This window comes from Nuphar pumila, chromosome 2 (assembly GCF_984573655.1).
Source record: "Nuphar pumila chromosome 2, dmNupPumi1.hap1.1, whole genome shotgun sequence".
NCBI lineage: Eukaryota > Viridiplantae > Streptophyta > Magnoliopsida > Nymphaeales > Nymphaeaceae > Nuphar > Nuphar pumila.
The window spans coordinates 118,376,308-118,397,513 of NC_143250.1; the positions used below are offsets into that span (position 1 = coordinate 118,376,308).

Here is a 21,206-nt window from a genome sequence, read left to right on the forward strand (position 1 = left end):
TTCTTTTTCTTGTTGCTCATCTAGTTGGTTCTCATGAACCTGTTTTCATGGCCAATTGCAATTGAATATAAACACATAGATTTAGTTAACTAATTATACAAGCACATAACTTGTTTCATTATATACCTCAATTGAAGTTTTGCTTGTGGGTAGGCCTTTACACCTGACTTTTTGTTGCTATGTTTTCCTTTAAGTGCTTTATCCATATCACGAAAGACCTAAGATATGCATAGAAAACATAAGGCATTAGAGTAGTTTATTAAAAAATTCTTGATAAATACATATAAACAATTCATTCAATAATTTTTAACAAACACACACATAGAAAAATACACACAAGTATACCTGTTTTGCAACAAAAGAAACACAAAATACTTTTATGCATGCTTTCACATATTGTGGTCAATACAATCATTTTTAAAATTGTATAAATCATATAATTATATGCTTGGGAGCCTTGCATTGATATGAAAACACCATTTCTATATGTTCCCCAAATATCATTTTGCTAAAATGTGATGTTGAATATGGAGTTGCTAAAAACATTCGTTTGTGAATAGTGTTGAAATGGGGGGTGTTAGGGCTGTCAACTCTATTTCCAATATGGTATTTCGGCAGCATCGTTGCTTCCAAACATCAGATAATTGGAAGAAACCACAACGTACCGCAGATTCAAGGCTCTCAAACAGAGCCTAAAATGAAATGACTGCATGTGGTAGGTGGCTACCAAATGATTATTACACTTAAAAGAAAAACAATAACAAAACAGTTCCTTAAGACATTAATACTTCCAATGTAATACAAAACCATGCCAAGGGTGATTTCTTTTCTTTGAGCACAATGGCTGTGTTCTGTGGGCCTCGAAGACCAGATCAAGCAAAACTTAATAAACCAAACGCATACGTTATGATCCTGTGGTCGCTTATGAATCACTAGTTTCATGATTTTTATCCCTTAAATGATGGTAATTAAGTCCATTGAACCCACACAGGAAAGTTTAAAAATTGACCGCAAATTTTTTTTTTAAATAAAAAGATCAACCTCCTATGTGAAATTACATCATGCTAGGATTCAATCTATGAAAAATCCAAAAGGATCACCCCCACAAGAGCCTAATCCCTCCCTCACCACTTGAAATGTCAATGGCCACATCTCCAAAATCATTGGGTACAGTTGTTGATCTGTCTCATGTAATAATAAACACCAAGGGCCATGATTTGGACCCATGGAAGCTGTAGGGTGGTGTACTCTCTGAAGTATAGGGCATACGCATACCTCAAAGATTTTACCAACTGGAACCCTGTCAATGTGCTGGTGGTGGTGATACGGGTCTTTTTTTTGACTTAAACAAAAAAAGAAAGCCAAATCTAAAAGAGAAGTGGCTGACCAACCGGGGGGAGGGGGCTCCGGTTATTTGGTAGAAACTGTTAGTGCACGTTTCCTTGTGTTGGGATGTTGCAAGTTCAAATCTCAATGGTATGATGTATAACCAGTGGGGTCTGATAGGTGGTGACCAAACTTCTTATACTTTGTTTGGAAGGGTGGCAACTTTCATGCCGTCCCCTGGGAAACCTGATTGTTGGCCATTTTAAGATTGGTGTCGCCGTTTTCTCTTGGTCACTTTGTGGGAAAATACATGGGAAAACCAGTCATTTATTACATATAGTAAAGTGGTCGTGGGGCCTCCCCTAGGGGTTGCCTAGCAGCCAGTCAGCCCATTAAGTGGCACGGTTCTCGGTGAGGGTTCTCAATCATAAAAAAAAAGTCACATGAATGAAGCAGTAAACTTACCAACATGGGCAGCAAAAGAACTAAACCAGTGGGCAGTTGGCTCCTGACTAACTGCAATATGACATTTTTTTGTTGGATTGGGCCTGGCCCAGCAACTCATTGCCCGAATCCAATTAAATATGGCTTTTCGAGTTTTGACTCGATGTATTAAAAACGGAGTTTGTAAAACAGTCTAAAACTGGCTTTTGAAATTTTGATTGGTTCATTCCTTAAAAAAAAGAAAAGAAAATTTGATTGCTTCAGCATGGATCGTATACCAAAGCTCCCATATACGTTATAGCTATATATCGGTCAGATGTTTCCTTTATTTTGTTTAAACAAAATACGTTTTTTCTGCCATAAAATGATTAATGGCGTTTATAGTGCGCTCATGTGAATTGCCCTGTATGTCACAAGCAGACGCCATTTCGGCAGCATGCCCTTATGACATGTCTTAACGCGTATGATCATTATTTTAAATATTATTTTAAAAAATATATTTAAACAAAAAAACCTTTTTATTGATTAAAAATAAAAATATCTTTGTATCTTTTTTTGATGACGAGAAACCCTCCCTCGTCAAAGGTGCATACATACTTGTGTGCTAATGGGGATTGATCTGAGAGTTCAAATCTAGAATTGTGCATTAAGCATCAGATCGCGTCACCTGATAGGCCCCGTCCCAAAGATTAAGGGTGATCAGGTGCTTAATGCACAAATATTTGTGCAATCTTATTGCACTCAGCAACCTCATCACCACCCCACTCGCCAAGTCCGAATCACCAATGAGCTCAACGCTTGTTGGGTGGGCGCATCATCACCTGGGCCCGTCGATCGAACCCATCAGAAATTTCCGTGGGACCCACAGCCCACGGAGTATGTATATATATATATATATATATATATATAGAGAGAGAGAGAGAGAGAGAGAGAGAGAGAGAGAGAGAGCACGGAAAGGCGAACGGTCACTGCGGCTGATCAGAGCTGACCGCTCCGTACCTCCCGTCATGGGGGAAGGCGCCGATCTTTAAAGTAATCTTTATATTTGGAGTCGACTTCCTGGAGCACCCAGGAAGTGTCAACCGCAGGTAACGAGGAAGTGCACATCGCAGGCAACGACAAATCTTGCGATAAAAATGGGACATTATCAATCATATCATTATCAAATAAATAGAAGCAAACCAATAATTTAAGAGTTAATTTTATGAATCATAATGGATTGTTTTTTATCCAAAGCTACCACTTTCTAATGTGGATTTCGTGGTTTCCTTTTTCCCGCCCTTAAAGCCAAGAAAGTGGTTCGTTTTGTGTAGATGGGGTAAAACTAAAACCCCAATTGAAGTAAACGAAGAACGGAGCTTTAAATCCACACAAGTAAAACGAGCTGGAAGAAAAGGTTAAGTATGTAACTTTAGTTATTTCAATTTTTTAATCGAGGGTGGGGAAATGAGGGCGGATCGTTGGAAACTTGGAATGGAATGAAATGAACAGCAGACTAAACAAAACTAAACAAAGAGGTTTCGGCAAAAACTTTAAAAAAAAAAACAAAAAGGTGTGTCGGGGAAGCGAAAGAGACGAGGAGTGGAAGTTTTTTTTAGAGAGAGAGAGAGAGAGAGAGGCGTTGTTTTTGCGGGTGGGAAGAAGGGTACGAAGAGGAAGTGCCAAAGGGTTTCGAGCCAGGAAGAATGCCTTCTTCCTTGCTGCTTCTCACCGTTACCACACCCCAACACCACCACAGTATGCCTTCTTCTTCTTCTTACTTTTTTTTTTCACCTTTTTTGTTCAATCATTCTTCCTCTTCTAGCCCTTTTTGCTTGTTGTTTGTTGTCTGCCGTTGAGCGTCCGCAGCTGTCTTGTGGATGTTGGCTGTGGGAGATTGATAGGTTGTTCTGTCTTGGTCATTTGGATAGTTCATTTTTTTAATGAACATTTGGATCGTTCATTTGTTGTACTTTTTGTTCTTTTTTGAGTTTCATCACATCTAGATTTTTTTCTTTTATTGGTAACAATTGCTTCCATTTTTTTTCGTTTATTTTGTGAGTTGGTGGATTGTGTGTACTTCTTGAGGGCGAGATTCTTTGATTCATTTGTTGAATTTAAGGATTAGTTCGGGTTTTTTTTCGCCGTATCGATTTTCTCTTTGGATGACCAACGCGTTGCTTCTTTTCCCTCTCTCTCTCTCTCCCGCAGTTTTGCCCGCTACACCATTTTCTATATGTTTTCAGCTAACGGATTGGGACAGTTTAGGAACGTGAAACCTAGCGAATGATTGTTCCCGAAGTTTTATCTGTTTCATTAACTGGGTATGTTGGTTTATCCGGTTAAGCTGTTGCAAGATGGAGTACAGAGTTTGCGTTGAGTTATGAAGGCCGATTAAGCAGATATGTTCTGCAAGGATATTGTTTTATCTTTATCTTTTAATAGGCCTCTCTTTGCAATTCATGTAAACCATACTATAGTATTTCGTTGATAAGTTTCGAACCGAATCAAATGCATTCGACGTGAGTTTGAAAGGTTCATTCAAATTCTTATCTGTTGTGGCCAGACAACCACTAACTTGTGTTGGGTCTCTGTACTTTCTGTTGTTTGAAGTAAAATGGGGAAAATGTAGCAAGTGACAGAGTTTTGTAATATTTTTAGTGGTAATGGTTCAGTCCGTTATAGGGCCTCGATATATAATTGAAAATCCAAAATGTGCTATATCTCACCTTGAGAATCATTAAAGGCTAAAGGATGTCTGCTGCACGCTTGGGTGATTTGATATGACTTAATTAAATGTTCTAGTGTATTAACTTGGAATAAAAATACATGCAATTTATTATGTTATGATAGTCTTTAAAAGAAAAAGTTCCTTGAGTATGTGGCGTATTTTAAATTACTATGTACTAAGAATTCATACAATGATCTTAGATAGTGCAATGTCTATTAAACTTTGAGTTAGGCTATGTTTTTTGTTTTGCTTTTTTCCTTTTGACAGTCGCATTGGATTTCCATAGTGTTCTTGCTTGTGGTCTTATTTTTGGATGAGGTATTTGTTTGTTTCTCTTGATTATTTTGGTGCGACTTGTAAAGGGTAGGCATTTGCTCAAAGCTACTGCTGGTGCATTGTGCATCTCGTAAAATATTTTTAGTTCATTGCGGATCAAAGTTTCACTTGGAGTTAGGATCTCTGATGCTATTGATAAGGGAAAGGATACCTGTTTGTTTTGTCGTATCAGTTGTTGGCATGACATCTCTTACTGCGAAAGCATAAATATGCTTGAGCTTATTTTATGTAGAGATGGACATTGGTATGGGATGCAACTTGAAATACACTTAGTATGACATGCTAGTTTTGTAAAACTAAGGCATCGCGATATGATTGTCCATCATATACACACATAATTTGATTATGTATACACAAAATTATTAATCTTGATGAAGTATTAAATCGTTTGACATCCAAATTCTTGAACAGTTATTCTAAGCCACTTCATCATGGTGAAGGCAGCATGCACATACAGCCTTCTAGTTGTATGGACAATAAACTTTAGATGATAATGCAAGTTGAAACTTGAACTACTTGTAACCAATGACATTTTTGAAGGAAAATAAATGGAAGCACTTGTTGAATGGTTTCTGTTATATGAGGGAAGTTCTGTAATTTTAGCATGTTTTGCTTTGTTCATTATTTCCTCTATGGTGTTCTATTATTTTTTTTCTTTAGAAATGTTACTTTTGTCCTATTTTTGTAATTGTTGTCATTATTGGATGTACTTATTTGCACACTTTAAGGCTGTCGTCATAATAAAAGAATACTTATGGCTCATCTGTCACTATTGAGGAAGTATTAGGGGCTAGGCTGTCGACTGTCTTATGATATTCATCATCCTCTTACTTACCGATACCATTGATTTTCATGATATTAGAGCCTTAGTGAGATTTGGTTGGACTGCCATATGGATGTATTAAGTTACTTCCACTCTTTCTCTCTCTTCTTATCTTCTATATCTTCCACTTTCTCTTCTCTCATCTTCCTTTATTGGTCTCTCCATATTCCTTTCTTCCCTCCCCAAGTCATTATTTATCATCTCTCTTTCGTTGTCCCTCTTTTTTCATATCATCAGATATTTTGATCTTTACTTTAGCAATCTTTCTTTATTAATTCTTCTTTGATTCTTCTCATTGCACTAGTATTTTCGTCCTTTTCTTGCATATATATTCTGGCCGTTTCTCTTCGTATGGACTTCATTCAGTTTATTGCAGATTTAAAATCAAAATTTGAAGGATTTAACAATGATTTTGTGCTCAAACTTGGGTTATATTAAATTTTTGGTTCTCTCTCACTGCATCGATATCTGTTCACTTATCTATTGCGAGCCCTGGTGGCATTGAGCTCTATCGGCAGCCTAATCAGATAGACCCTACTGTAACAACGAAAAGGAAAACATGTGGCAAGTTTGTTTTAAGATCAGAAACAAATCTTTATTTCTCCTTTGACATGTGTTTTAAAAATTCTTTCACCCGATAATCCTCTACTGCTTCTCTACCTCTCCTACTCAATCTTCCTCTTTCATTCCTTTAGCTCCCAATGCCACAGAATGTTTTTCTCTAAAGATTTCTCTTGGACTTATTGCTTCCAGTTATGTAGTTTGAAAAGGTGCGTTGCTATGTATCATGCATTTGAAAACTAAGGTTGTAAAATGCGTATTGTAACTCATATGATAATTGTGATAAAAAAGTACCATATTGTAACATATCGTAAAAATCATAAATTGTGCAACATAATCTTGAAAAACTAAAAAAAAAACATAATAATGATTATGTCCAAAGCTAAATAATGCACTAAATATATGAAGAAATAGAGTCAACACACAATTATAAATAACTAAAGTGTGCAGTCTTAACATTCAAAGTTCAAGCTGATTTGAAAGATCATGATTCATAACATAAAAAGCGTTATCTAATATCATAGATTCTTTTTTGAGGAGTTAATATCCTAGATTCTTAAGATTCTATTTGTTCAAATCTAACTTTGAACATTCATCAACAATTTCTTTCTTGGAGTTTGGGATTACCTTCGTCAGTGATTGTGTAGGCTCTTGCAGCAGCTGTGTAGTCTGTGCCATTCCTTCTTTGAAACTACCTACTCTAATGAAGTATGCGGAAGAATCCAAGAATGTCAATGCATTCACTATGTCCAACACGGACAAACGAAACAAGCATAAGAGAGGAAATCCACCAAGGGATATACGAAGGGCCTTATAACAAGGCTACACACATAAAAATAATATCCCTTTTATTGGAGAGGAGCTCTCTAAAAGCAATACAAGATACAAGGGGGTTCCCCCTATTTATAAGCAAAGGGAGACCAAAGGGGGCTCCCAATAGAGTCGTTGGGAGCCCCCAACGGTCACAATTATGACCGTTGGGGGCCCCAACGACTCCATTGTGGGGCCCCTTTGGCATCCCAATAAACATTAAAAAAACAAATAAACGAAAAATAAAAAACAGAAAAATAAACGGAATAAAACAAGTACCCCTATTGGGTACTTGTGAAAAGACCATAATACCCCTATCGGGTATTATGGTGAATACATCTATATATGTATTATTACATATGTCTTAACACCTACTTCAATGCAAATACATTTTAAATATAAGGAGAGACACATGGTCGTTCAGAGTAGCTACCTCATGCAATATGGTGATTGAAGATATTGAGCTCATCAACCTCATCGACAATCTTTAGTTAAATCTTACACTTGGGAAACTTTTCAAAATTAACTACTTCACAATATTTTTGTGAGAGTTCATTTATGTGTTTTTTGGCCTCTTCATCCCTCCATTGATAGATTTAGATAAGAAAGACAAAAACTGTTATCAACCTGAATCATTCAAGGCCATCTCACCCCAAAAGCTTAAAAGCTTAAGAAAAGAGGAAAAATTTTCACCTCAAAAACTTCAAAAAATTGTGAAAATAATGAAGTTCATCTTTCGTCTGCTTAATGGTAAAAAATGAAGCTCATTCTTGCACAAAATCAACCTTTAAGATGAAAATCACCAAAAAGGCCCCAAACGTCTCACTCTTAAAACTCTCAACTCTCAAACCTAAACCCTTTCAAATGCATTAAGGTATGTTCGAGGATTAGAAACAATCCTTTTATATCTAAAAGGTCTAGCCAAAAGTGGCCAAACCTTTGAAAAAATAAAAAAATAGTATTAGAAAAATGTAACTTCAGCAATATCGGCATCATACAATACACACAATACACACAATGCATGAGCGATACACCCTTGAAATGAGGTTTAGTGGTATATCATGTCAGGTTTGGACCGATACAGTCTTGTATCGAAACCTATGCTTACAACGTGGCTTGAAACTCCAGACACATTGATGGTTCTAATCTAGCCACACTGAAATATATCTCTATGGAATAAGGTGATATAACCAACAAACGGATAGTTTTTGTTCCTAATCCTTATGATGAGTTTTTGGCCAAGGAACAAGGACTCCTAGTATGGGTTGAACTCGATCCTCTCATATAATATCCTTGTACAGGTAGTTGACTTTGGATAGCAAAGTCTAGGATGAACTAAGAAATTGCGATGCTAAGCAATCCTATTTAAACATGATGTTTCTATGCAAAGAACCTACTTTATTGGGGCACTAACACCTGCATCTTGCTGGACATAGGTATGAAGTGTTAGGCAGGCCTTGAAATGCTACATACGTGGACACGCCTATATATATATATACACACACACACACACTATATATATATATATATATATATATATATATATATATATATATAGAGAGAGAGAGAGAGAGAGAGAGAGAGAGAGAGAGAGAGAGAGAGAGAGAGAGAGAGAGAGAGAGAGAGAGAGAGAGAGATCTATATGTACTTCATTCAACAATGGTTGAAGTTTTGTGACCAGGTTCGACTCTTCGACACCTCCAGGTATGAGATTAAAAAAGTATGGTACACAAAAAGCTTATGAAACCGGATACTTTGTGTCTAAGACTCTCATGAGTGTCAGTACGTAACATAAGTGTTTGTTTTTATTACATTTTTATGTTAAAAAATGAAGTGCCTATTATCATATATAAGAAGGAAGGTAACATAGCGAACAATGAATAGACTTCAAGAGAGAGTAAGAGACAACATTCAATGCCAAAATATTTGGAAAGATGAAGGCCTTTTGTGATCATCTTGCATTCATACAAATGAGGGATTTCAATAAGGTTTCTTACACTTTGAAGGGACTTGGAGGTTACTATGAATCATTCCTTGCTTTCGTCACAATGTATCAATCCCAAAGATGGATATATGCTATGGCTGAGGAAGTGCAAGAGATGCACATTAGTGACACCTGATAAATAGTTAAAGGACCTCATGCAAGGAATTTGTTGCAAGTAAATGGATGCATACAGCCAAATAGAAATTGGATGGGGGGTATCTAAAATTTTAAGGCTAGGTTGGTTGCGGATGGATATAATTGGCAACCTAACCTTCATTGTGAGTAGAAGCTTTGCCTGGTTGTCAAAATAGGAAGTGCAAGATCTGCTATTTCATAAACCTTGATTTGTGACTGTTCCTTGCATCAAGTTAAGAAGTTTACATTGGAGCAGCTACATGGTTCTTGTCAAGCTGATCCTAAAGAACATGCTTGTAATAGCAAAAGATCGTTTTTTATTGGTCTTTGATTGTGCTCCTATCTTACATGAAAATATAGGGTACTTGACATGATCTTCATGTTGTTCCTGGAGGTGTGCCAAATATTGCACTTAACGATGGGATACCTTGACTTATGAGAATCTTGAGTGGGCTACATTCCCTCTTAATCTATGTCACCTGGGTACGGGTACGGGTACGGGTACGGGTACGGGTACGGGTACGGGTACGGGTACGGGTACAGGTACGGGTACGGGTACATGTACGGGTACGGGTACGGGTACGAGTACAAGTACGAGTACGAGTACGAGTACATGTATGGGTACGGGTACGGGTACGGGTACGAGTACGGTAATTCCAAAAAATGTGGGTATGGGGACACGACTAAATATATACTAAAAAATATATATTATATATCTAAAATATATATTATATCTAAAATATATCTTATATATCTAAAATATATACTGAATATATATATTATATATCTAAAATATATATTATATATTGAAAATATATAATATAATATAATATAATATAATATAAGACACGGCATTTTCCGTGTCCAGGTGCCAGTACGGCACCCTAAGTGCCGCATCCCGGTTACATAGCTCTTAATTGTTTAATTGATTTTTATTTAGCTCATTATGATTATTTTGTAATGAAGTGGACATTATTGTTGATATATCACTTTATTTGTAGATTTGGCTTTGAACTCTTCAACACCATTGTCAAATAATTAAATGTGAAAACTTTGCTTTGATACCATTTGTTCTACCAGATCTAATTTACAGTGACTTAGGCAATATCAGTATGGGTCAAAACATTTTAGCTCCTTGGTTTAGAATCAAGGAGAATAAAATAGGTGCCTATTTGGAGGTGATGGTAGTTCCTTTCCTGGGCGCCCTACATCGTAAGAAATTTGAGAACATTTAGCAGCAAATCATGTGAACCTTTAGTTTTAGAACTACGGAATTAAGAGTGATTTACTTGTATGCACCGGGTAAGATAGCCTGCGAAATGAATTGGCAGCTTGAGAATGTGGATTGTTTTTAGCATAGCTGATTTATTTCTCATTGAGGAACAATTTTACAAAGACCAAAATGTTGTAAAGGGTGATTTTGTGGAAAAAGGAAGGGAAAGGACATTTTTTCGATGGAAACTGCCTTTATGTTTGAATTGCCCTTTATGAGCCCCATGGAAATTGGTGATCTTTGTGGGATACAAATGCAGTCTTTATGTCCATACCATATCAGAGTTCTCTTGATTGATGTCTGATCTGATCTCTTTTCATCTATGATAGCATCTCTCTTCACTAATTTGTTTTTACCTTTGTTTTGGAAGTGCTGTATTGCAATGGATATGGTCATTCACTTTCATCAGCCTTGAGAAGGTTTTAGAAGTTGCTAGGAACAGCTTCATGTTCTTATAGGATGAATAATGCTACAAGTGTGCACCCTCATTTAATTCCTCCATAATATTACATCTTTTATGTCTGAGTGATCTATCTTGGAGCATTGTTCCTTGTTTCCGTACTAGGTCATTAGAGGCTATCTTTGTGATTTTAAAAGATTAAGAACATGGATAATGACAAAGTGTGAGTTTTATTGTTCTTGGAAGTGCAAACTTGTGAAAGTTACTTATTTCCATTCTCAACAAATATTTTACCTCAAAAATTTCAGTTCTCGCTTTTACAAAACTCTGTCAATTACTTTTCTGTAGGTGTGAAATGATCTACGAGGAGCAAAGCCTGTCAAATTTTGCAATAGCTGCCTTCCTGCAGACCTGGACAGGACCACGAACTGCTACTGTTACTGAAAATAAGCAATCATGCAGCATGTGACAGACAAAGATTCAGATCAAAGCTCTGGTCAAACAGCATCCCCATGCTTGCCTTTTTGGTGGAGTTCAACTGGAGCACTGGCTCCTCATCCTTCTCTTTGCAGGGCATTCAACTTGAACACTGAATCTCCAACACAGCAGTGTGGTCATGCCAAACGATCTGGAGTTCAATTGCAAGACCGGGACTCCTCTAGTCAGTCAACTGGTCAATCACAACTTGATATGCAAGGTGTGGTACATGGGAATGCACAAGACTTCGGGGTGGCACAGTTTGGTAGTAGTCACCATCATTCTAGGCAGTTTTAAAACGAATAAAAAATAGTTTCATAGAACTACTGGTGCCTTTAATTGGCATTGTGTGGAAACTGATACTTTTGGTGAAAAAGATTGTTGCGATCTTCTCCTTGCACTCAGAGTGTCGGACTAATTAAATAGGCATTGTTCGTTACTCATTGTGTGTTGGCATTTAGTTCACTGACAAATTTTGATATCAGATGGCGCCTCTAATATTTTGATATCTCTTTTACATAATTATTATTCTATTGTTGGTATTTATGATCTATATTGAAGCACATGCATTCCATCATCTAGTTGATAAATTTGAGTTTTTGCATATAATAGAGGGGAAAGAACAAAAGAGGAAGACTTAGTCCCAAGAGTTCTCAATTGGTTTCTTTGTTTTTTTTTTTGGGTGGGGTGGGGGGTGTGTGGCACCTGTATTCTTATTTATATTACTGCTCTAATTACATATATTCTGAACACCAACGTTTGATTTAATCATTATAACAATGCCATTATTAATGATGTTCCAACTTTACATAATGCTCTTATCAATATGTCTGCCACTCTTCAATGGATAAACTTGTAAAACCTACGTTACAGTGACATCAACATGCCACTTAGGGTCCATGTCTAGTGGGTCACAGATTGGACATGTTGATATGACCTGAAGACGAACAACAATTATTTTGATATTTTTATGATTTTAACTATATTTCATTAGAGAGAAGGTGGATGGTCCTACCCCCTTTTCATTAGGTCTCATTAGGACCCAAAAAAAATCGTACTTTCAAGTATTTTTGCTTGATCTTCACCGTTAGATGTGTTTATCATTGTTTACTCAATAGAGAACATGTATTTGATTAAAAAAATTTATGCTCAGATGTGTATTTTAAAGAGGTACAAAAATCAATGGTTGATATTATACTAAATTTTATGATGAGATTTTTATATTTTTGCATCAAATCAATATGAAAAAAGATGTTTCTTAGTAAATAAGCAATGATAAAAACATCTAATGGTTCAGATCGAGCAAAAAATACTTGAAAGTATGATTTTTAGAGGGTCCTAACGGGACCTGACAAAAAAGGGGTAGGACCATCCCTCTTCTCTTCATTAGAAATTCCTTTTTATATGTGACCTATGTCACATGGGTGCGGGGGTGCGGCACTTTCAAAAAACTTGGGTGCGGGGGTGCGGCAAAATATATATATATATATATATATATATATATATATATATATATATATATATATATATATATATATATATATATATATATATATATATATATATAAAGTCCAAAAGTTGGACATAAATGACCCTGGGTGCGGTCAATGCACCGAGGGTCAGGTTGACTGCACCGGGTGCCGAATTTGCCCGCGTCGCATCGACGTGGGTGCGGCACCCAGTTTGCCGAGTCCCTGTGACATAGTATGTGACATTTCAAAAAATAGTTTTTATTGATTAAAAATTTTAAAAATTCCATGCCCTTGTGTCCTCTTCTCAAAATTTTTTACAAATTTGCATTGTGAACTCGTGTCACAAATTGGGTTGTAGTCGTGTCTTTGTGACATAGTGTACAGCTTGCTCTTAATATGTTTACTGTGCCTTTGGGAGTTCTTCGTAATGATATTAGCTGTTTTATGTTCAACTACAATATTGCATCCCTCCTATTTATCAAGCAGGTCAAGAATAAAGTGAACAATCAATCTGTCTATATATATTGTAAGAGGAGGTAAAAAATAAAAAAAACAATATGAAAAGGACTTATCAACTAAGATTTCTCAATGTGGCACCCAATGTTCTTATTTGTATTAAAACCCTGTTGTGGTATATTACAAACACCAAAATTTTGTTGAAATATTACAATAGTGCAATTGTCAATGAACAATCTAACTGAAATATGTTCAACTTATATGCCTTTATCTGGCACTGGTATGATACAAAAGCATGTTGGTCTACATTGGTAGTGACTTCTATTTTCATTTTTTAATATAGTTTTTGTTTCAAAGTTTCTTTACATGTTGGCAGTTATCTTGTCAGTCTATCTCTTGTTTCTTATTTTTATATCTTCATCTGTTTCAGTTATTCTCATTACTTTAGCAGTTTGTGTGATTGTGCTATGCATAATTAACCTAATGTAGAGAAAAGATTTCTAGTTACAACTGTTAGTGCTTTTAAATTTTTTCATAGGCAGGCCTTTGTTTCATTCCTTGGCTCTTGGAGCTCCTACTATATAGGAACTTTTTAGTACTCAGGTTGTGTATAGACTGTAAGCTCCAAATATTGTAAAAAATGTTGCTAATATTTTAAAAATAATGCAGTTTTATCATGGCTTTTTCAATGGCTGATATTTTACCTAATTTGAAAATATGACACATCTATCACAATGTTAGCGTGGTAAAACACTTTTTTTGAAATGTTTGTTTTATTAAATTTTTATAAATTATACAAATTTTATATGTACCGATATTTTCCAAGAACTTTTTGAGATAACTAAATGTATGAAAATATTGCAAGATTTTTTCTTTTTTATATTTTTCTGAGAAGGAGATTCATAAGTATGGCTTCAAGCATAAATTAATTAAAAATTTATTTCATCATTTGAGAATGTGATTAATTTATTCTAATGCCACAAATATTGGATACTGGGCTTTTCTTGATGAGGAAGACCTTGGTAAATATCAATCAGATGAGATTATAGAGAGATTTAGGGCATGGTTGGTCACCAAGGGATATAATATTGAATGAACCATGAAGAAACATTTAACCAGTGGTCGGAACAGTCATGTTTTTTCTCGTACTTAGCATTATCATATACGAATGATCATTGTATCAACTGTATGTCAAAAATGCATTCTTTTGTGGAGAATTGAAAGAAGAGATATATATGGAACAACCAAGTATGCTGATGACATCATGGTTGCAGGAAGTTCAAAGATATTGGTAAAAGAAGTTAAGAATTTCTGCCAACAAATTTAAGATGAAAGATCATGGAAAGTTATTGTTTTTTTTCAAATTGTATTTGATTATGGTAAATCCTCGATTGTACTAAAACATCAAAAATTTGCAACTGATATGCTGGAAAGATTCAAGTCGTCCAATTGTAAGCCAATAAAGTACTAAAACATAAAAAACTTGCAACAGATATGCTGGAAATATTCAAATTATCCAATTGTAGGTCTGTAAATAGTAAATACACAGGTAGTGTTGGGAAAGATAATATCAGGAAGATGGAGCTCCAGTTGCTAATGCTGAATTCCATTGAACATGCATCCAGATATTGCATATTCAGTCAACCAAGGTTTACATGGAACAATATCACATGGACTGATTTATTATAATGTAAACATGCCACATATATGAATAAATTCTTTATTTGCCTTTTTGGATGCTGATGAGGTAGGCGATCCAGATTTAAGAAGATTCATTTTAGGTTATTGTATATATACGTCATAGAGAATTTAATATCATGGAAGAGTAGAAAATAGGTGAGTCTTGCATGTTTGAGCACTGAAGTAGAGTATAAAAGCTTTAGCGGGTACAGTTCTAGAGGTAATATGGATTTAGGGCTTATTGAATCATATTGAGTTTAGTACAAGTCTGTTAATCATTATTGTGACAACAAAAGTGCATTGGCATATGAAGCTAATCCAATGTTTCATGATGGATCAAAACATATCCACATTGATTGCCACTTCGTGTAGGAGAAGATTGAGCAAGAAGGGATGAAAACTGTTTTTAATTTGCCATCTTCCTACTTGAGACTTTATTTGTGTCCTCCAATATCTGTACATCCAATGTTTGCCCTCTTCCTACTCGAGCCTCTATTGGGACATATATTGGATGACTGTCACTGTGCCTTTTTTCGTATTTAGTGCTTAGTCCTAATTAAGGTTACAAACATTAGGGCATAGTGAAAGTCATCCAATGTCTGTCCCAAATGTGATATTTATACCGTGGTAGTGCTGCCAACAATGTTGTAAATTTTTTTTCAGAACCTGTATTGGAAGGGCCAGGGCATGAGCATATTGTAACTCATGATAAGTTTGAAAAATAACTACACTTAAAATTTTGAAAAACTTTAAAAAGATCACAAAATTAGGGGAAAATCTAAAAAAGAAAAATAAAAAATAAAAAAAGTCATTGAATACAAGAAAAAAACCTTTAAGTTAAACATTAAGATTAGGCGATCAACGAAACAATAAATGTAGATGATAGATATGCCATTAAAATAAGGTGAAATTTATTAGTTTACTACATAGAGTAAATAACATAGACATACATAAAGTCAATAACATGTCATGAGATTTAGTTACATAAAAATTTTTAGACAAAAGTAAAAAGAACCCAAAATAACAAAACTCATCAATCTTCTTCATCATTAAACATTTTACGTTCTTATTCACAAATAACGTATGGGCCTTGTGGCTCCTGTCGCTCCTCATCTTCATTATTTGCTATTGCATAAAGGTCTTGTCGCTCCTCATCATTATTTTTGAAATTGCCATGTTACACCCCTCACACCTGCACCCGTATCTGCATCCGCATTCACACCTATGTGACATAGTTGATGGGTCATTTTCATCTTCTGAATTAGGGACAACCTTTGACAATTTTTGTCTAGAAAATGCTGCATATACTTGCTCCTTTCTTTAATCATCTTTTATAACGCTCATACTAAGCTCAACATGAAAGTGAGAAGGAATACGATGGAGACATAATCGTAGGGTGGAGTTGCTATGCCCCACAATGTGGTTTATAAATCTATACAATCCAACAATCTACCATGTATTATAAAACCACAAAAGTCATAGTTTACGATCTCTCTCGAACCTGTCCCCAAGTCCATCGCTTTGCAATGTTTTCATGCTGTATTGTTTAGGCAGCATCACCCACCCTCAATCGACCTCTTAAGGCATGATTTTAAAGTTTAAGAGCAGAAAAATAGGTGATTTATGGTGAAAACAGATAGAACTAGGCTGAACAACACACTTGGGGCTAAAAAAAGGGGTTAGGGGCGAAAATGAAAAAAAATATCTTGTAACAACATAAAAAGAAATAAACTTACCCTTGGTTTTGTTGCTGTAAGTCCTTCAACTTCAATCTCATACAATCCTTAAGGCTTGGTTTTCAGGGTTATAGGCAAAAAAAGGTTGGCTAGGATGAAATGGGTAGATTTAGTAGGGCTTGGATTTAGCAAAAGCTCTAATTTTGGGGGCTAGTTTTATCTCAAAAATCAATGGTTAGCTAGAAAATGAGGTTTGGGGAGTAGGCAAAAAATAGGGTCAAGTGACCCTTGAGTTCTTAAAAATAAGCTCCATAAGTGGCCAGTCGCCACTTCTCCAGCGTTGGAAAAGGAAAAAAAATGTGGTAGACTCACACAATACAAGGTGTATCATATTATACAATTCGATACATCCCTGTATTGTACAATATAGTTCAATACGGGTCGATAACTGTAAATTTCCCGATACAGGAGGGTACATCGTATCGATTTAGAGACTGATTCCACAATACAACATATCATATTGTACAATATGATACAATATTGATGACACTGGCTGCCAATGCTATGTTACATTTTACAACAATGCTACTCAATAGTGGCATCAACCAGGCAGATGGTAAATGGCCATATTGCCCTCATTTTTTATCAGACTTTGTTTGTGGGTAAGGATAATGAACATCTTCTCATTGCACATATGGTAATTCTCTCTGTAAGTTAGCCATTCTTCTTTTCTTAATGGTAAGTGCTTTGAATTTGGTCAGCACCAGGAACATTTATTGATTAAATTTAAGCATGGATATCTTATTTAACTGCACCTTCCAAGTGACTGACATTTGAAATTATTTCTTTTACTCTTTCCTTTTGGAGTTGGCTAGTCTCTTTGTTAGTTTATATATGTGACAGCTTGAGTGCTTTCTTTCCTTGATCATGAACACATCTAATTTATTTTTTTGTGAAAAATGTGTTTAGTTGGTATGAAGTTATGAACCAGTATTACCACTTTCTTGATCCTGAAACATCTAATTTAAATTAAAAAAATTCTCTGAATTTTTGTACTAAGTGATTATCCTTCTGTAAGATTCCACATTTGTCTAAATCTTTTCTATGGTTGTTTTTCTCCAACTTTACAAGTCTCATATTATGTCCTATTTAGGATATGCTGAGGCATATGGAAAGGGTGTTCAGGGCGGTATGAAGTCAGTATTATCACTAGGTACTCCAGGGTATAGTTTTCCGCATGCACAAGTGGATGGTAGCCATTTCTATGTGAGTCATCCATCTGGAGGGGGGGATTTTGTCATGTCCTTTTGATGGTTACTTTTTGTCTACTGAGTTTCCTTTTGTTTGTGCTGCAGCCATTTGTTGCATATCCACATGTGGAGCCATACTTTGGTGGTACAATCCCTGCTTATGGGTCACCTATTGAAGTAAGTTCTATTTGCTTCATTAGTAATCATAAAAGAAATATAGGCACATCAAAGTCTGCGATATACAAGCACAAGCTCAACCAATATATGCTATCTAGCAGCTGTAGTGCTTAGTCATTTGCACCATGGTTTTAGCTGTTTGTATATTCAGTCTTTTTCATTTAATAGTTTGCGTTGGCTTCATAACTTTCCAAAGTTATTGCGAATGCAATTTTGTTTCTTCCTCGCAACCATAGTATGAGAGATGCAGTAGTTTAAGGATTGAGTAAAGCTTTTCAAGTGTGGTATAGTGGATGCCGTCTTTTCTCTTGTATAGGTTCAATAATCAAGGTACTTATCTTCACTTTAATGGCCTTCTCAATAGGTATCTTATTCATGCTGGAACTAGCATTTCTGGGTTTGTACTTGTTTTTTGATGTGTATCATAGATTGTGGGAAAGCGTTCTTTATTAAGCACTTCAAATGTAATGGAGTCTGCACATTGAGATGGTGGACAAGGTGTGTAGGTAAGAGTATGCACAACAGGAATGGTTTGCGGAAGAGCAATCTTTCACTGAAGGGGTTATCCTCTCTGCAAATGCTGTTCAATTTCTAGCTGGTGGTTGGAATGGGATTTTCCTAGGTATGAAAACGAGTGCCTGGGGGAGCTTACTGGAGTTGAGGGCTGAGTTGACTCACGTCTGTCATTGAAGAGATATCTTTGAAGAATGACATTTCAACCTGCTAGATTTAATGGAATCACCTGTAACTGTCCTAAACTGGAAAATATGTTTTGTAACTTCGATTCTCAAAGTGAAACTAGTCTGAATTTTGGATGATTCACTGCAGGATTATCTTATGCTTATTCAGTTGAATGGAAAGGTGATTGAGAATTTGGTGGAAGGATAAACTTGTGAAGTTTGATTTTAAAGGTTGCCGTGATATATTTGCCTAAATGGGATTTGGATACTTCTCCATGAAATAATGTCTAATATGTATAAGTAGTTATACATATTCGTAGATAGTCTGTATCATGTGAACACTTCACTTAGAATGCTTGTCTTGTGTCAATAGAACATGATATCAGACATCACACATATATGCCATGATATTTCATGGACACAGTCTAGTATGCGGCCACAACATAAATTTTCCCATCTGTGAAAAAATTGTCCTTTGTTTTGTAATTACATTTTGTGATTTTTTTATTGATTACATACACAATTTATTTTACACAAGTTTTGTAAACCTTGGAGATGGGGCTTGGTCATGTGTATGTGTCAATATACATATGTATGTTTTCATGAAAAGAAATTATATGTAACTGACTATAGAGATGTGATCTGCATGGTTGAAAACCAAGGAACTAGCTCTTAGATGAAACTTTTTTGATATGCAGATACAATTTTGTAATTCAGAAATTTCAAACCATTGGTTTTTACATCCTTATAAATTCCTATCTAGACACCAAAAAAACTTGATCCAAATTTGTTCATGCAGATCATATCTTACATTCACATTTGCCGTAATAGTCATTAAAATATGATTTTTGAAGGTGAGAACAAGTGGCCTAACTTTTTTTGTGGGAGGATGATCTCCCTTCTATGTATATAGTAACAATGGGGGGTGGGAGGAGTGCTCTCGGTGCACCTAGACCCACCTATTAGAAATCATGGGTGTAGTCTGCATCTTCACAAGCAGACCTGCTAGATGTATTTGTTTGAATATACACAGGGTTTCGATCCATATCCAGACCCGATATGCATTATCTAAAAATGTCATAAAGAGAGAGGGGCATTATTGTAACTGTAACAGCCAACATATAAATATCAAAAGGCGTCACCCAGTTAGGGTGAGACGTCCTGCTGTTTTTCACGGTTTTCTCTTTTTTCTTGTATGTGTTGTGCAGGGGCAGTTCTCCAAGAAATCTCACATGGTATTAGAGCAGCATAAGAGGTAACCCTCGTCGATCCGGGCTGCAGATCTTCCTTTCTTCCCGAACATCCCTCTTTCTTCAGATCTCATCAATAGGTTTGATTCCTTCTCCTCTTTTCTTATTTTATCAGATCTGCTGTCAATTTCCTTAGATCTGATATCAATCAAATCGATCTCCAAAAAAAAAAGAGGAATCAATTTGATATCTCCCTTCATGTTCTTCCTTTGTCAAATCGCTACAAAAGGGTATTTTCTATCAGATCACGTTATATCTGATTTTATCTTCTTGAAAACTTTTCTTTTCTCTCTTTCCAATCAAATTTGATTTCCCTAATCAGATTTGATTTTCTCCTCTCTCGATTTTCTCGTTTCTTGTTTCTCAAATCCTTTTTTTCTTTTCTTTCGTGTATCTTGTTCTCGAGTTTTCTCTCCTTCAAATCTCATGTCAGACCAGATCTAACGTGATTCTGGTTTTCACCATCATGAGATCTGACTCATACCTTTAATTCTGTTAAAAAAAGGGTCTGATAGTATTAAATATATACATATAGATTTTATATTTTATATGTATATGTCATCAGTTTTTGGCCTCTTCTATGCATCAATATTACTAGAGTTTATTCTCTGACTCCTTTCTGATTTACCGTTTTAAAAAAAAGGAGACTAAAAAAATCCCTTACGCAGAGCGCAAATTACCTGTTCTGTTAGTTATTTATTTATTCCTTTTGTCATTCCTTTCTTTTATTCTTCCGATGGCTACAATCAATGCTTTCTTTCTTAATCACCTAGTTACTGAAAAACTCTATTCTTCTAATTTCATTACCTGGAATAAACAAATCATTCCTTTTCTCGGCAGTCATGATCTGATAGGGCTCCTTGATGGGTCGATTTCGGTACCCTTAGAGTTCGTTCCCCAAACAATCTCAGAGCAGGATAAAAGCGCAGAGAAAGCTCTAAAGACATGGTTAGAAATCCATATTTTATTTTGTGGCACAAAAATGATCAGTCTGCGGTAGCATTTATCACGACCACTCTTTCCCATGAAGTTCTTCTTCATATTTCATCTGGAGTTCCAACAAAAGAGTTATGAGATACTTTACATAAATGGTATGCAAAGATTTCCACTCTCAAGATTTATCAGTTAAAGGTACAATTTACAGAACTAAAAAGGGGAGATTCAATTATTGTTGAATATCTCGACAAGATCAAAGTTTTGGTGGATCGGCTTGCAACCATAGGCTCTTCGTTGTCAAACGAGGATATATACACAAAAACGGTTAGAGGCCTTGGGCATGAATATAA

The 21,206-nt window shown here is 35.7% G+C and overlaps 1 protein-coding gene across 1 annotated transcript in view; it reads left to right on the top strand.

Moving 5' to 3' along the window:
* Nucleotides 1–3,401: 3,401 nt before the first annotated feature.
* The window catches only part of LOC149846904 (nuclear transcription factor Y subunit A-5-like), a 39,374-nt gene continuing 21,569 nt past the window's right edge, over nucleotides 3,402–21,206 (top strand). The window contains exons 1-4 of the mRNA XM_089992883.1: nucleotides 3,402–3,507; nucleotides 11,151–11,499; nucleotides 17,717–17,829; nucleotides 17,919–17,990. Coding sequence (XP_089849009.1) covers nucleotides 11,259–11,499; nucleotides 17,717–17,829; nucleotides 17,919–17,990 — 426 coding nt within the window. The 5' untranslated portion in view covers nucleotides 3,402–3,507; nucleotides 11,151–11,258. The remainder of the gene's footprint in view (nucleotides 3,508–11,150; nucleotides 11,500–17,716; nucleotides 17,830–17,918; nucleotides 17,991–21,206) is intronic.